Source organism: Schistocerca nitens, chromosome 1, assembly GCF_023898315.1.
Source record: "Schistocerca nitens isolate TAMUIC-IGC-003100 chromosome 1, iqSchNite1.1, whole genome shotgun sequence".
Lineage (NCBI taxonomy): Eukaryota > Metazoa > Arthropoda > Insecta > Orthoptera > Acrididae > Schistocerca > Schistocerca nitens.
The window spans coordinates 1,150,461,311-1,150,478,388 of NC_064614.1; the positions used below are offsets into that span (position 1 = coordinate 1,150,461,311).

The 17,078-nt window shown below is 38.8% G+C and overlaps 1 protein-coding gene across 1 annotated transcript in view; it reads left to right on the forward strand.

The window, feature by feature from the left end:
- Positions 1–14,960, forward strand: part of LOC126232736 (glycoprotein 3-alpha-L-fucosyltransferase A-like) — an 80,396-nt gene extending 65,436 nt beyond the window's left edge. Inside the window, exon 5 of the mRNA XM_049942817.1 lies at positions 14,487–14,960. Coding sequence (XP_049798774.1) covers positions 14,487–14,960 — 474 coding nt within the window. The remainder of the gene's footprint in view (positions 1–14,486) is intronic.
- Positions 14,961–17,078: the final 2,118 nt, after the last annotated feature.

A 17,078-nucleotide genomic window follows, 5' to 3' on the forward strand; every position in this document is an offset into this window, starting at 1 on the left:
TGGATCTATTGTTGATTGAATATTTGTAATTTTTGATTGAAAACTGTGGTTTTTGATTGAAAATCTACAAATTATGAAACAAGTTCATTATAAATTTTTGCTTCTAATATCTCAATATCTTTGATTTTTTCTCAATTGGTATTGAGTTTAGCATGTAACAAATCTCCAAAAATATTCATTTATTAGATTTAAAATTTCATTAAACTTATGATTCATATATCATAGTTTTAAAATAAATAAAAAGCAAATGATTGCAAATAAATTCGTTAAACTTTTGTATCCTTTCATTGTTAGAATATAAACCATTTCTCCTTTATAATTTAGTAGTTTTTTGGAATATTTCCTCCAATATGAATCGAAAACCAATTTCGTATTTTTATAATAACAAATCCAGAGAGTACCAACATGATCAAATATATCTAAATTTATTATTTCATATTCTAAATTTTTGATTTATGAGGAAAATCATCAATCATAAAAATGCCACGAAAACATTTAATGTTCAGTTGTTAACTATAACTTCTATGTCAAAATTAGATAAAGTATTATTAAAATTTTAAGTACTTCTTTGAATTTTTTTCTACATCGAATTGCTTTATACCCATTGCTAAATTATGTCTTTTTTGTTCTTCTAATTCTTTATTGGCTTTTGTCTTGATTATAACTGCATTCCAATTACTGCAGATCCACCAGAAAGTTAACCAATAGTGGCTCAATATGGTAATGTAATCAATAGTAATGTTAAAAATCCACCTTCATGTGTTGCTCCTTTTTTCTTCATTAAATATTCAATAATTTTTTTCAAAAAGTAATAACAAATACAATATGCAAATTTCCACCAGTTTTTTATCTTGTTTCCTTTTTATACAACTGTTAAAAATGTATCAATACTGTACAATTGTTCATTATTTAATTTAATTTTAATTCATTTTGGTTTTATCTTATCAATTTGGTGTTTAGTGCAATTTATACTGAAGTTTTTCAGTTATGTTGATCAAAAATTAAGAAAGAATTTTTTATAATACCATCCATTTTCATCATCATTTCATCCAAGTCCTAATTTTCGCTTTCCATAGATTATTCTTCTAACTGCAGTTGCTGTTAATTTTTCACCAACTGAAGAATCTCAAACATACATTCTTCCTTTTCCAACTAATTGAATTTTCTTAACAGCTTTATGTCTTTTTGTAATTCTTTATTATGTCTATAAATATCATTTCCTTACATTTTTGATCTAATGAATTTATTCCCTTATCTTCAAGTGCTAATCTTTCATTTACTTTAGTCCCAGAGCCACACCAATTGTAGCCCAAGTATACGCATTTCAAATAGTAAATTATTAAGTGCATCATTAACTAAACCTTTTCTATATTCACTTTCCCACAATGTATGTGATAACTATCCAAAATTACAATAAAATATTGAATTCCATTTAGATTGTTAATTATAAAATCGTTAAATTTAATACCAAACATTTTCATTATTTTTAGTTTTCATTATGATAATTTTTATTTTCAGCTAGTTCTTCTCTATGGATTAATGTTAATTTATCTATTAACCAATCAACATCATTCATGAAATACATTCAATTGGTTTCTCTGAATATTTTTTTTACTAACCTTTCATCAAAATTTTGTATGAATCATTAAGATTTCTTTCTGAAAAACTAGTGATATGAGTTCCAACATTTATTTATGTCAGATAATAATATTTATTCCTTTACTTGATTTAATGTTATTTGGATTATTATCAGAACACACAGCAATTGAGTCGAATAAAATTCAGGCAAAATTTTGCAAGGAGAATCCAATTCTTAGCTAAATCATCCAAAGCAATTTGTTTTTTAGTTAAAAGATTCATTAATTCATCAGTACCTTCATATTATTTTTCACCAATTTTTAATTTATCACCAATGAAGTCAGGTGGATATTTACTAATATATATAAAATTACCAACAGGTCTTAATACAAAAATACAAGGTTCACTATGATTGATACGTTTTAACATTCTTTCACTTATATTTATATTTTCAACATCTTTCTCTTTTGATTTCTTCTGTTTTTAAATTCTTCATATTTATTCAGTAAATCATTTATTTCTGATTCCTTTAATGTATAGTATATTTTATCACTATCCTACTGTTTAATTGTTAGAATATTGTTAGATTCTTCTAAATAATGTTGATTATAAGGAATCATTTGTTTTTCAGCTTCTATATTTTCTTCAGTAGCTTTCAAAACAATATCACCTAAACCTTTCAATTCCTTCTTTAATTGTTGCATTATTATCTGGTTGATTTCCTTTTTAAAATTTTTCATTATCTGTTCTCATTACTTTTCATTCTTTAAACTCTTAATTTAATTGTTCTTTTACTTTTGTATACCATTTACCTCCTTTACGACTTGTGCGCCACATTTTGAAAACATTTTGTAAGATTAAAAAGACAATAATAATTTCTTTATTTTACACTCATCATTTACATTGAACATTTCAATGTTCAAAACTTTTATGTTTCACTTTCATCATTTTTATATGCAATGTTTTTATGTATAACATTTATGTTAAACGTTTTCATGTTTAATGTGTAATGTTTAAAAAATTCCTAATCTATTCCCTATATTTAGTATCATTAATTTTTGTTTTCATATCTACTGTTATAAAACCAAATTCATCTTTATTCCACCATTTAGATCAAATATTTTTAAAATCGTCTAATTTTAAATCCCCCCAAAAAATTCATGATAAAAATGATTTAGGTTTGTGTCACCTTGACTGAAAACATTTAAAAATTACGATTATCTCTAACTAATTCTTTTGGTATGTTTGAATAAGTCTAAGGCAAGTAAAAACAATCTGTTCCTTTATGTCTGCCTCGAGCAAAATATTCTCTAACTATATATTGATTTTCAAGAAAGAAATCAATAAAACCTACAACTCAATTATTTTCACAGTCCTCTAACAGAACAATTTCATTATTTATTTTCAGTAAAAGTAGCAATTTTTCATTAATTTTGTCTTCAATCTTGATATTTTGGTTGATCTAAACTTTTACAGTACATGTACAACAGATTAATTTTTTCAATTTTAACCATCTTGGAGCTAGACTATAATTATCAATGATTAATATTGTTTTCCACAACCACTTGGTCCTATTACTAAACACTGAATAGAATTTCATAAACGTTTACCATGTATATTTGTTAATTTTTTATTTTTGCTTTCCAATCTGTTATTTATTTATGCAATTTTATTAATACAAATGAGTAGATTATATCAACTTAATGATAATTAATCTGTTCCAATAAAAGAAACCTATAAAAATGTTTAACTAGCTGGTTTTATAAAACTTTTTTAAGCCCAAATACTACAGTGAAAAATAATAAAGTATATACTAATGAAGAAAAGATTGAAATTCCTCTTGGTCAGTATAGTCCACAAAATTTAGAAACAATTATTTAGTAAAAAAAATACACATTAAAGAAGATAAAATTTTAAATAAAGTTGAAAGTGATATTAAATTATTTATGGATAAAGAAGATTGTATTGACCAAAATTTAAGATTTAGTAATCAAATTATTGAAGCTAATTAAAACACAATTCCTATTAATGTTCCTAAAATTATTCTACCTTAATTAATAAATATTATTTTTTATTTAGCTGATGGAATGTTTGTTAAACATAATAATCATTTTCATAGAGAAACTAATATTATTTATTCATTTAAACCAAATGCTGAATATGGAGAACCAATAATTTATTAACGAAATTACCAAATAAAAATTCCAATTTTTGATACTTTTCAAATTTTAAAAATTACTCTCACTGATGAAAATGATAATTTGATTGACTTCAATGGTGCCTGTGTAACAGTGATTTTAAAAATGAATCAATAAAATCTTTTCTTAATAACTCGTGAATAACATAGAGTTTTACTTATTTACTGTTAATGAGAAAACAAAAAACAATTTTAATATACCTATGGATACAATGGTATATGTAATTATGTATGGTAAAATGAATTTAACATATGATTCAAAACATAGATTTTTAACTGAAAATTTTTAATTACATAGTGTAAATGAATATAGAACCTGAAAATTTATAAAAGTGTTATCTTTATTTTTACATTTCCTTTTGAAATATTTTATTAAAGTCAGAGAAGACAGAAACTGAAAAAATTTGGATTTTACAAATTAGAGTTTGACAAATGTTTTAATTTACGAAAATCTAATTTTTCCATATAAATAAAAGCAAAACAAAATGAAAATGAATGGTTGTGTTGAAAATCTAGTAAGTGAAGTTAACATTTACAATAAAGTTTGTGCAGAAGTGTTCACTTAATTATTAGAACTGAAAAAAAAACTTACAATATTTCAAAGGCAGAAATGTCAGCAAGTAAATATGGCAATAAGGTCTTAGTACTTTGAGATTATAAATATAAAATTACTTGTCCAGATAGGTACACTAAAATATTTTCAGAAGATAATGATAATTTAGAGAAAATTATTGGATTAAATTTTTTTTATCAAGGTAAAAAGCCAAATAAAGATAGTTCAGTTCAGCCAGTACCTCGTCTCCTCCCTTCCAAACGTCACAGGAACTCTCCTGTGAACCTTGCAGTACTTCCACTCCTGGAAGAAAGCACGTTATAGAGGCAATATGTCCAATATGTGATTTTCACTCTCTACATTCACAAAACCCGGGGCGCTTATTCCGATCGTCCTCATTCATCACATGAAGTAACTTGTGAATGTAGGGTTTCACTTTGCCTACTTTAAAATCCAGTTAACACTTGATTTGCTGGCATCTGATTCGTACGCAGGTTTCTGTGTAGACTTCTTTGGGGATCTTGTTAAAGCTTGTAGCACTATGTCCACCCCTCTTTCATCCACTACTGCTTTCTTCCCACCACACCGTCCATTCTTCAGATCATGCACACTTACTTCCCTCTCAAATTGGAGCGTTATTTCGTTATTGCTGCACATGACTGTGGTGTGGTATCAAACTCTGCCTGTGACTGTCTCTGTGCTTGTTTTGCTTTTCCACATTTCCAATAACACTTCAAAATCCACTTTCTCTGCTCCAAGGTCAAGTTTACAGCCATCTTGTTATTTACATGTAGTTACTAGCAACTGAAAATACACAAAATAATAACAAATACTCAGCTGTACTCATTAGTCATGAGAGCATGATATAATCACAACTGGATAAGGTTATCATTATTACCTCCTAAGTTATTGAAGTTTAATCGGTGTGTAAGTCCCTTTGTGGGACACACTGTATAATTTATTATGTTAATAACGAATTTTCGATACATCACAATACTTCTTACTCACATGTTAGCACTATAAATATTACACACATGTAAACTTTCATATTCTTCAGTATTGTGCTTCTGTGCGTTCTGCCAAGGGTTCTGACATTTTATTTCAATTTTAAGGACAATATTTTGTCGATTGTCGAGAACAACTCCTCAGAATACCCTGAAACATACTGTTGATCAATCACGCTGTGGAAGCCTATGAGATCATATTTCTTATTCTTGTGCTGAAAATGTTGGTAGCTGAGAATCACTTTTCCCTGGAGTAAGTTTTATGGAGTTCATCACTGGAATTAAATAACTAATCAGGCAGGATATTAACACTGTACACAAGTAACCTATTATAAAATGGCTGCATATGGTTTCATCTTTTGGTAGGAGTGGGATGTGTGTATCTTTGGAGTTGATTAAGTATTGTAATTTCTGTCGTTCGGTGTCTTCACATCTTGGGATTTAGAGATAAATGTCCATCTCTTGAAAGTATCTTGCGATGTGGGCATACATTATTGACTAAGAGGCAAGGTTGCTGACAGTTGTGGATAGGGGAATTCCCAATCTGACGTTTGCGTTATAAAATTTGGCCTGCTGGCCGACAAACTGGAAACATCCGAGCGGAAAGTGATTTAGATCTGCTACTTCTGAGGGCTGATCTTTGCTGTACGGGAAGGTTAAGATTTAGATTCTTTAGAGATGTACAGATAAGTCCATTTCTCATTCTTACGATTATTGTTCTATGTCGTCATGAAAATTCTAACTTCGAACTGTTCTTTTTGGAATGAAGTGTTCAAACCGTGCAGTGTTTTGAAATTTTGTCATCTGAGAGGTTTCCCAGAATCAGTACGTTAATTATAGTGGTTACAAGGTTTGTATATGGCAGGCATACGAAGAAATGTCCTTCAGTGATGCCACTCTTTGCTAATTAACCAACAATGTCGTTATCTCTGATTCTCGAATGCCCTTTGATAGGACTGCAATGTGTACCAGGACTGTAGACAGACACACGCAAACAATCATTTAATTCCTAAATGAATTTTCACTCTGCACCCAGTGTATCTGTTGTGAAACTTCCTGGCAGATTAGAACTGTGTACTGGACCATGACTCGAACCCTGGATCTTTGCCTTTCGTGGTCAAGTTCTGTGACAATTCAGCTACCAGACCAAAACTCACGAGCCTTAGTTCAGACAATATCTGATATCCTACTTTCCAAACTTCACAAAGCTCTCCTGCAAACTATAAGGCACTAGTACTTCAGGAAGAAAGGGTACCACTCGCAAATAGGTGGGTTCTATGGTATATTTAATCCTCTCATGGTTAAAATTTGTTTTTCTTTTAAATATATATAAAAAACAAAAATTTCAAAAACTGTCTATCTTTGCATAAATAAATCATTTTCACTAGTAAAAAGTTTATGCTGATCGATTTTCAAAACATGTGAAGTGCGACACGTGTGTCCCTCAAATCTAACTAGATTCATGTTTCCATGTGAACCTAGGATTTTCAGACGTAATTTATTAACATTAGAACGATTTTTCACTATGAAAATTATGCATAAAGTATAACAGATCAGTACCATAATGCATTTATTCTCCTGACAATGAGAAACATAAAATATCGCACAAACGTTTTCAACAAAACATTTGAAGACAGCTTTGACGTACCGCACAGCAATGTTTTCTACTTGGGTAACACAAGATATATTGAATATAATTGATGAAAGTAGAAAATACAGAAATGCAGTAAATGAAGCAGGCAAAAGGGAATCCAAATGTCTCAAAAATGAGATCGACAGAAAGTGCAAAATGGCTAAAAAGGGATGGCTAGAGGACACATGTAAGGATGTAGAGGCTTATCTCACTAGGGGTAAGATAGAAACCGCCTACAGGAAAATTAAAGAGACCTTTGGAGAAAAGAGAACCACTTGCATGAATATCAAGAGCTCAGATGGAAACCCAATTCTAAGCAAAGAAGGGAAAGCAGAAAGGTGGAAGGAGTATATAGAGGGGCTATACAAGGGCGATGTACTTGAGGACAACATTATGGAAATGGAAGAGGATGTAGATGAAGATGAAATGATACTGCGTGAAGAGTTTGACAGAGCACTGAAAGACCTAAGTCGAAACAAGGCCTCAGGAGTAGACAACATTCCATTAGACCTACTGACAGCCTTGGGAGAGCTCCTCCTGACAAAACTCTACCACCTGGTAAGCAAGATGTATGAGACAGGTAAAATACTCTCAGACTTCAAGAAGAATATAGTAATTCCAATGTCAAAGAAAGCAGGTGTTGAAAGATGTGAAAATTACCGAACTATCAGTTTAATAGGTCATGGCTGCAAAATACTAAAGCGAATTCTTTACAGACGACTGGAAAAACTGGTAGAAGCGACGTTGGGGAAGATCAGTTTGTATTCCTTAGAAATATTGGAACATGTGAGGCAATACTGACCCTACAACGTATCTTAGAAGATAGAACAAGGAAAGGCAAGCCTACGTTTCTATCACTTGTGGACTTTTTTAAGCCCAAATACACTCCTGGAAATGGAAAAAGAACACATTGACACCGGTGTGTCAGACCCACCATACTTGCTCCGGACACTGCGAGAGGGCTGTACAAGCAATGATCACACGCACGGCACAGCGGACACATCAGGAACCGCGGTGTTGGCCGTCGAATGGCGCTAGCTGCGCAGCATTTGTGCACCGCCGCCGTCAGTGTCAGCCAGTTTGCCGTGGCATACGGAGCTCCATCGCAGCCTTTAACACTGGTAGCATGCCGCGACAGCGTGGACGTTAACCGTATGTGCAGTTGACGGACTTTGAGCGAGGGCTTATAGTGGGCATGCGGGAGGCCGGGTGGACGTACCGCCGAATTGCTCAACACGTGGGGCGTGAGGTCTCCACAGTACATCGATGTTGTCGCCAGTGGTCGGCGGAAGGTGCACGTGCCCGTCGACCTGGGACCGGACCGCAGCGACGCACGGATGCACGCCAAGACTGTAGGATCCTACGCAGTGCCGTAGGGGACCGCACCGCCACTTCCCAGCAAATTAGGGACACTGTTGCTCCTGGGGTATCGGCGAGGACCATTCGCAACCGTCTCCATGAAGCTGGGCTACGGTCCCGCACACCGTTAGGCCGTCTTCCGCTCACGCCCCAACATCGTGCAGCCCGCCTCCAGTGGTGTCGCGACAGGCGTGAATGGAGGGACGAATGGAGACGTGTCGTCTTCAGCGATGAGAGTCGCTTCTGCCTTGGTGCCAATGATGGTCGTATGCGTGTTTGGCGCCGTGCAGGTGAGCGCCACAATCAGGACTGCATACGACCGAGGCACACAGGGCCAACACCCGGCATCATGGTGTGGGGAGCGATCTCCTACACTGGCCGTACACCACTGGTGATCGTCGAGGGGACACTGAATAGTGCACGGCACATCCAAACCGTCATCGAACCCATCGTTCTACCATTCCTAGACCGGCAAGGGAACTTGCTGTTCCAACAGGACAGTGCACGTCCGCACGTATCCCGTGCCACCCAACGTGCTCTAGAAGGTGTAAGTCAACTACCCTGGCCAGCAAGATCTCCGGATCTGTCCCCCATTGAGCATGTTTGGGACTGGATGAAGCGTCGTCTCACGCGGTCTGCACGTCCAGCACGAACGCTGGTCCAACTGAGGCGCCAGGTGGAAATGGCATGACAAGCCGTTCCACAGGACTACATCCAGCATCTCTACGATCGTCTCCATGGGAGAATAGCAGCCTGCATTGCTGCGAAAGGTGGATATACACTGTACTAGTGCCAACATTGTGCATGCTCTGTTGCCTGTGTCTATGTGCCTGTGGTTCTGTCAGTGTGATAATGTGATGTATCTGACTCCAGGAATGTGTCAATAAAGTTTCCCCTTCCTGGGACAATGAAATCACGGTGTTCTTATTTCAATTTCCAGGAGTGTACTACAGTGAAAAATAATAAATTATATACTAATGAAGAAAAGATTGAAATTCCTCTTGGTCAGTATAGTCCACAAAATTTGACAATGTTGACTGCAATACTCTCTTTCAAATTCTGAAGATGGCAGGGGTAAAATACAGGGAGCGAAAGGCTATTTACAATATGTACAGATGGCAGTTATAAGAGTCGAGGGAAATGTAAGGGAAGCAGTGGTTGGGAAGGGAGTGAGACAGGGTTGTAGCCTCTCCCTGATGTTATTCAATCTGTATATTGACCAAGCAGTAAAGGAAACAAAAGAAAAATTCAGAGTAGGTATTAAAATCCATGGAGAAGAAATAAAAACTTTGAGGTTCGCCGATGACATTGTAATTCTGTCAGAGACAGCAAAGGACTTGGAAGAGCAGTTGAACGGAATGGACTGTGTCATGAAAGGAAGATATAAGATGAACATCAACAAATGCAAAACGAGGATAATGGAATGTAGTCGAATTAAGTCGGGTGATGCTGAGGGAATTAGATTATGGAATGAGACACTTAAAGCAGTAAAGGAGTTTTGCTATTTGGGGAGCAAAATAACTGATGATGGCCGAAGTAGGGAGTATATAAAATGTAGACTGGCAATGGCAAGGAAAGCGTTTCTGAAAAAGAGAAATTTGTTAACATCGAGTATAGATTTCAGTGTCAGGAAGTCGTTTCTGAAACTATTTGTAAGAAGTGTAGCCATGTATGGAAGTGAAACATGGACGATAAATAGTTTGGAAAAGAAGAGAACAGAAGCTTTCGAAATGTGGTGCTACAGAAGAATGCTGAAGATTAGATGGATAGATCACATAACTAATGAGGAGGTATTGAATAGGATTGGGGAGAAGAGGAGTTTGTGGTACGACTTGACAAGAAGAAGGGATCGGTTGGTAGGACATGTTCTGATGCATCAAGGTATCACCAATTTAGTATTGGAGGGCAGCTTGGAGGGTAAAAATCGTAGAGGGAGACCAAGAGATGAATACACTAAGAAGATTCAGAAGGATGTAGGTTGCAATAAGTACTGGTAGATAAAGAAGCTTGCACAGCATAGAATAGCATGGACAGCTGCACCAAACCAGTCTCAGGACTGAAGACCACAGCAACAATGGACTCAACAAGTCTTTCGAAGTCCCCCATAGAAATATTGATCCATGCTGTCTCTATAGCCGCCCATAACTGCGAAAGTGTTTCCGGTGTAGGATGTGGAGGACGAACTCTCAATTATGTTCCATGAATGTTGGATGGGATTCATGTCGGGCGATCTGGGTGTCCAGATCACTCACCTGAACTGTCCAGATCGTTCTTCAAACCAGTCGCGAAAATAGTGGCCCAGTAACATGGCGCATTGTCATCCATGAACATTCCATCTTTGCTTAGGAACATGAAGTACACGAATGGCTGCAAATGGTCTGCAAACAGCAAAACGTATCCATTTCCAATTAATGATCGTTATAATTGGACAAGAGGACCCAGTACATTCCATGTAAACACAGCCCACACCACTATGGGGCTACCACCAGGTTACACAGTGTCTTGTTCACAACTTGCGCCCATTGCTTTGTGGGGTGTGCACCACGCTCGAAACCTACCATCAGCTCTTACCAACATAAATCGGGACTCATTTGACTGTTGTTGTTGTGGTCTTCAGTTCTGAGACTGGTTTGATGCAGCTCTCCATGCTACTCTATCCTGTGCAAGCTTCTTCATCTCCCAGTACCTACTGCAACCTACATCCTTCTGAATCTGCTTAGTGTATTGATCTCTTGGTCTCCCTCTACGATTTTTACCCTCCACGCTGCCCTCCAATGCTAAATTTGTGATCCCTTGATGCCTTAAAACATGTCCTACCAACCGATCCCTTCTTCTAGTCAAGTTGTGCCACAAACTTCTCTTCTCCCCAATCCTATTCAATACCTCCTCTTTAGTTACGTGATCTACCCACCTTATCTTCAGCATTATTCTGTAGCACCACATTTCGAAAGCTTCTGTTCTCTTCTTTTCCAAACTATTTATCGTCCATGTTTCACTTCCATACATGGCTACACTTCATACAAATACTTTCAGAAATGACTTCCTGACACTGAAATCTATACTCGATGTTAACAAATTTCTCTTCTTCAAAAACGCTTTCCTTGCCATTGCCAGTCTACATTTTATATCCTCTCTACTTCGACCATCATCAGCTATTTTGCTCCCCAAATAGCAAAACTCCTTTACTACTTTAAGTGTCTCATTTCCTAATCTAATTCCCTCAGCATCACCCGACTTAGTTCGACTACATTCCATTATCCTCGTTTTGCTTTTGTTGATTTTCATCTTATATCTTCCTTTCATGACACAGTCCATTCCGTTCAACTGCTCTTCCAAGTCCTTTGCTGTCTCTGACAGAATTACAATGTCATCGGCGAACCTCAAAGTTTTTATTTCTTCTCCATGGATTTTAATACCTACTCTGAATTTTTCTTTTGTTTCCTTTACTGCTTGGTCAATATACAGATTGAATAACATCGGGGAGAGGCTACAACCCTGTCTCACTCCCTTCCCAACCACTGCTTCCCTTACATTTCCCTCGACTCTTATAACTGCCATCTGGTTTCTGTAAAAATTGTAAATAACCTTTCGCTCCCTTTATTTTACCCCTGCCACCTTCAGAATTTGAAAGAGAGTATTCCAGTTAACGTTGTCAAAAGCTTTCTCTAAGTCTACAGATGCTAGAAACGTAGGTTTGCCTTTTCTTAATCTTTCTTCTAAGATAAGTCGTAAGGTTAGTATTGCCTCACGTTTTCCAACATTTCTACGGAATCCAGACTGATCTTCCCCGAGGTCCGCTTCTTCATTTGACTAGGTCCCAGTTTTTCAGTCGTCTAAGGTACAAGCAATATGGCCACGAGCTCAGGAGAGACGCTGCTGGCTATGTGGTGCTGTTAGCAAAGGCTCTCGTGTTGGTCGTTTGCTGCGATAGCCCTTTAACGCCAGATTTTGCCGCACTGTGCTAACGGATAAATTCGTTGGTCCCACATTGATTTGTGCAGTTACTTCACGCAGTGTTGCTAGTCTGTCAGCACCGACAACTCTACGCAAACGCGGCTGCTCTCGGTCGTTAAGTGATGGCCGTCGGTCACTGTGTTGCACGTGGTGAGTGGTAATGACTAAAATGTGGTGTCCTCGGCACGCTCTTGACACTGTAGATCTCGGAATATTGAATTTTCTAAGATTTCCGAAATGGAATGTTCATTACATCTAGCTCCAATTACCACTCCGCGTTCGAAATGTGTTAATTCCCGCCGTACGGCCTTAATCACGTCGGAAACCTTTTCATTTGAAATACCTAAGTACAAATGACAGATTCGCCTATGGAATTCTCTTTTATACCTTGTGTAAGCGTTATTACCGCCGTTTTTATATATGCATGTAGGTATACCATGACTTTGTCACCTCAGTATACAAGGTGTTACAAAAAGGTACGGCCTAACTTTCAGGAAACATTCCTCACACACACACGGAAACGCTTAATTTCCATGTTAGAGCTCATTTTAGTTTCGTCAGTATGTACTGTACTTCCTCGATTCACCGCCAGTTGGCCCAGTTGAAGGAAGGTAATGTTGACTTCGGTGCTTGTGTTGACATGCGACTCATTGCTCTACAGTACTAGCATCAAGCACATCAGTACGTAGCATCAACAGGTTAGTGTTCATCACGAACGTGGTTTTGCAGTCAGTGCAATGTTTAAAAATGCGGAGTTGGCAGATGCCCATTTGATGTATGGATTAGCCCGGGGCAATAGCCGTGGCGCGGTACTTTTGTATCGAGACAGATTTCCAGAACGAAGGTGTCCCGACAGGAAGACGTTCGAAGCAATTGATCGGCGTCTCAGGGAGCACGGAACATTCCAGCCTATGACTCGCGACTCGGGAAGACCTAGAACGACGAGGACACCTGCAATGGGCGAGGCAATTCGTCGTGCAGTTGACGATAACCCTAATGTCAGCGTCAGAGAAGTTGCTGCTGTACAAGGTAACGTTGACCACGTCACTGTATGGAGAGTGCTACGGGAGAACCAATTGTTTCCGTACCACGTACAGCGTGTGCAGGCACTATCAGCAGCTGATTGGCCTCCACGGGTACAATTCTGCGAATGGTTCATCCAACAATGTTTCAATCCTCATTTCAATGCAAATGTTCTCTTTATGGATGAGGCTTCATTCCAACGTGATCAAATTGTAAATTTTCACAATCAACATGTGTGAGCTGATGAGAATCCGCACGCAATTGTGCAGTCACGTCATCAACACAGATTTTCTGTGAACGTTTGGGCAGGCATTGTTGGTGATGTCTTGATTGGTCTCCATGTTCTTCCACCTACGCTCAGTGGAGCACGTTATCATGATTTCATACGGGATACTCTACCTGTGCTGCTAGAACATGCGCCTTTACAAGTACGACAACATGTGGTTCATGCACGATGGAGCTCCTGTACGTTTCAGTCTAAGTGTTCGTACGCTTCTCAACAACAGATTCGGTGACCGATGGATTGGTAGAGGCGGACCAATTCCATGGCCTCCACGCTCTCCTGACCTCAACCCTCTTGCCCTTCATTTATGGGGGCGTTTGAAAGCTCTTGTCTACGCAACCCCGGTACCAAATGTAGAGACTCTTCGTGCTCGTATTGTGGACGGCTGTGATACGATACGCCATTCTCCAGGGTTGCATCAGCGCATCAGGGATTCCATGCGACGGAGAATGGATGCATGTATCCTCGCTAACGGAGGACATTTTGAACATTTCCTGTAAGAAAGTGTTTGAAGTCACGCTGGTACGTTCTGTTGCTGTGTGTTTCCATTCCATGATTAATGTGATTTGAAGAGAAGTAATAAAATGAGCTCTAACATGGAAAGTAAGCGTTTCCGGACACATGTCCACATAACATATTTTCTTTCTTTGTGTGTGAGGAATGTTTCCCGAAAGTTTGTCCTTACCTTTTTGTAACACCCTGTATATCCAACCTGTTGTCCGTCATATTTTTCTCTAAGTTTCGAAAGCACCTGACCACATGTTAGCATTAGACAGATGTGAGATACAGACGTCCTAACGCTCAAAACTTCAAATTGCTTTTGTGGTAACCTGTGTAGTATCGACCACGACAGGGTTAAGCTATCCAGACACTAGGCTTCAATGTGAGAAATAAATTTTCAGGTTGACATATACGGGTTGTGTGGCAAGCTGGAGTGTCCAAGGAAGGACCCCAGGTGCCCCGAGATGGTGGACAGGGACTACAAATTCTACCTGTCGTTCGAGAACTGCAACTGCCGCGACTACATCACGGAGAAGCTGTTCGTGAACGGACTGTCGCGGCGGGTCCTGCCCGTGGCGCTGGGAGCCCGCCCGGCAGACTACGCACTGAGCGCGCCGCGCGGCTCCTACCTGCTGGCCGAGCACTTCGGATCCCCGGAGGAGCTGGCCCGCTACCTCCACTTCCTGGACGCCCACGACGACCAGTACAACGCCTACTTCGCGTGGAAGGGCACCGGCGAGTTCATCAACACGCACTTCTTCTGCCGGCTGTGTGCGCTCCTGCACGACGAATACCCCACCAAGTGGTACCCCGACATAAACGAGTGGTGGGACGGGCCCGGCACCTGCGCCGAACGCCTCTGGACGGACGGCTGAAGTGTGACTGGAATAAAGTTCTGATTATCATCCCGAAAAAATAAAATTACTTAACTGATTTTTTTTTATGTTCGTTTCCAGGTAGATCTCTGCAACATCTGTACATGTTGAAATCTCTGCACCACGGAAGTACCTTAGTGTGACGCTAGAGGACGCAAAACAACATGATAAAGTGTCGTATCGTGTAGTGATTCGTTTCCTGCGTCAGCGGAAATGTTGCAGATTTCTCAGGCCAATCCGGACGATTCCTTTAGGTCCCTGTGAAGGTCTGACACAACCGTAGCATTTCCGCTGTTGCAAAAGACGAATTACCACACGATATGACATTTTATCACTTTGTCGTGTTATTTTGCCTGCTCTTTCGTCACACTGTGTTGCTTCTGTCGCCCGGTGATTTTAATGTGTTGTACGACTGCCGACATGCACCTTCGCAAACGTATAAAAATTAATTTAGTAATTTTATTTTTTCGAGGGGGTAATTAGACTTGATGACTACGTCTCGCATTTTGATTTCATAATGATGTCTCATACTGTTTGTGGATGGTTTTTGTGAAACTTTCCCAGAAACTGCTGTTACGTACTGTCAAAAAATGATGAAAAAAAATGCACTTCGCGATTCCTATAGCTGTTCTTGAGATGATGTAAAAACCTCCTCTTCATTAACTGATGTACTCAACGTATATCCTCACACTGAGAAAATAAGTTTTTATACTGTGCCATGTTCTAACAGAAACAATGTATGTACCATAAATCAGTATTTTGCAATATCGCTGTTCATTTTAATATAAGTCGTGATAAATCTACGCAAAAGTATTTTCTTCTTATTTATACCTGCCGTCGTTACTGCTGAAGTCATGAGTGATTTGCATTTGTAAAATGAGAGCAAAAAAATGGTTCAAATGGCTCTGAGCACTATAGGACTTAACAGCTATGGTCATCAGTCCCCTAGCACTTAGAACTACTTAAACCTAACTAACCGAAGGATAGCACAACACCCAGTCATCACGAGGCAGAGAAAATCCCTGACCCCGCCGGGAATCGAACCCGGGAACCCGGGCGTGGGAAGCGAGAACGCTACCGCACGACCACGAGCTGCGGACAAAAATAAGAGCACTTGACATAAAATAATCACTCCTAGGAAACTTGTAATACATTCTAAGACAATAAGAAAAACAACGGCGCACTACGAAGGAATTATCCGAATGGGCGAAAATCGGTAGATGTGGTTTAAACGTGCAAACAAGCAAATTATTAAAAAATGTCAGAACAGTTCGACGATTCAATCACAACAAAGTGCATCACAAATTGAGCAAAACAATGACGTGTTGATCGACCTCTGTCCCTTACTGGATTTCGCACTGATTGATAGAACTGATCTATGTCCTCCTGAGGGATATGGCACCACATTCTGTCCAAGTGGCGCGTTAGATGTTCAGAATTCCGAGATGATCGAAGTGCCCTGCCCATAATGCTCCAAACGTTCTCAACTGGGGAAAGATATGGCAACCTTCCTTACCAAAGCGGGGTTTGGCAAGCACGAAGCCAAGCCGTAAAAACTCTCGCCGTAAGCGGGCGGGCATTATCTCGCTGAAATGTAAGTCCAGGATGGCTTGCCATGGAGGACATGAAACTGCGGCGTAGAATATCGGCGACGTACCGCAGTGCTTTTAGGATGCCCCGGATAATAACCAAAGGGGTTCTACTATGGAAAGAAATGGCACCCCAGACCATCATTTCCGGTTGTTAGTCCGTGCAGCGGGTGACTGTCAGATTGGTATCTCACCGCCGATCGAGGCGTCTCGCTGGTCATCGGGGTTCAGTTCGAAGGGCGACTCATCACTGAAGAAAATTATGCTCCAGTCGTGAGACTCCAAGCTTGCGTAAGGGACAGAGGTAGATCGCTTCGTTACTGAGTAGCTCCATTTGTCAAGATCTTTATCTTGAATGACCCATCCAGTTTCTCCGAAATTGTAATCATTTGTTTGTCTCTACATGTACGTCACGTCTACCGACTTCCGTCCCTTTGCGGTGCGTCGTTTATTTTTTATTTTCTTAAATTTGCCCCTCGTAAACTACACAGTGAGTTACAATAAATGTCACTTCTCACCTTAAATATGT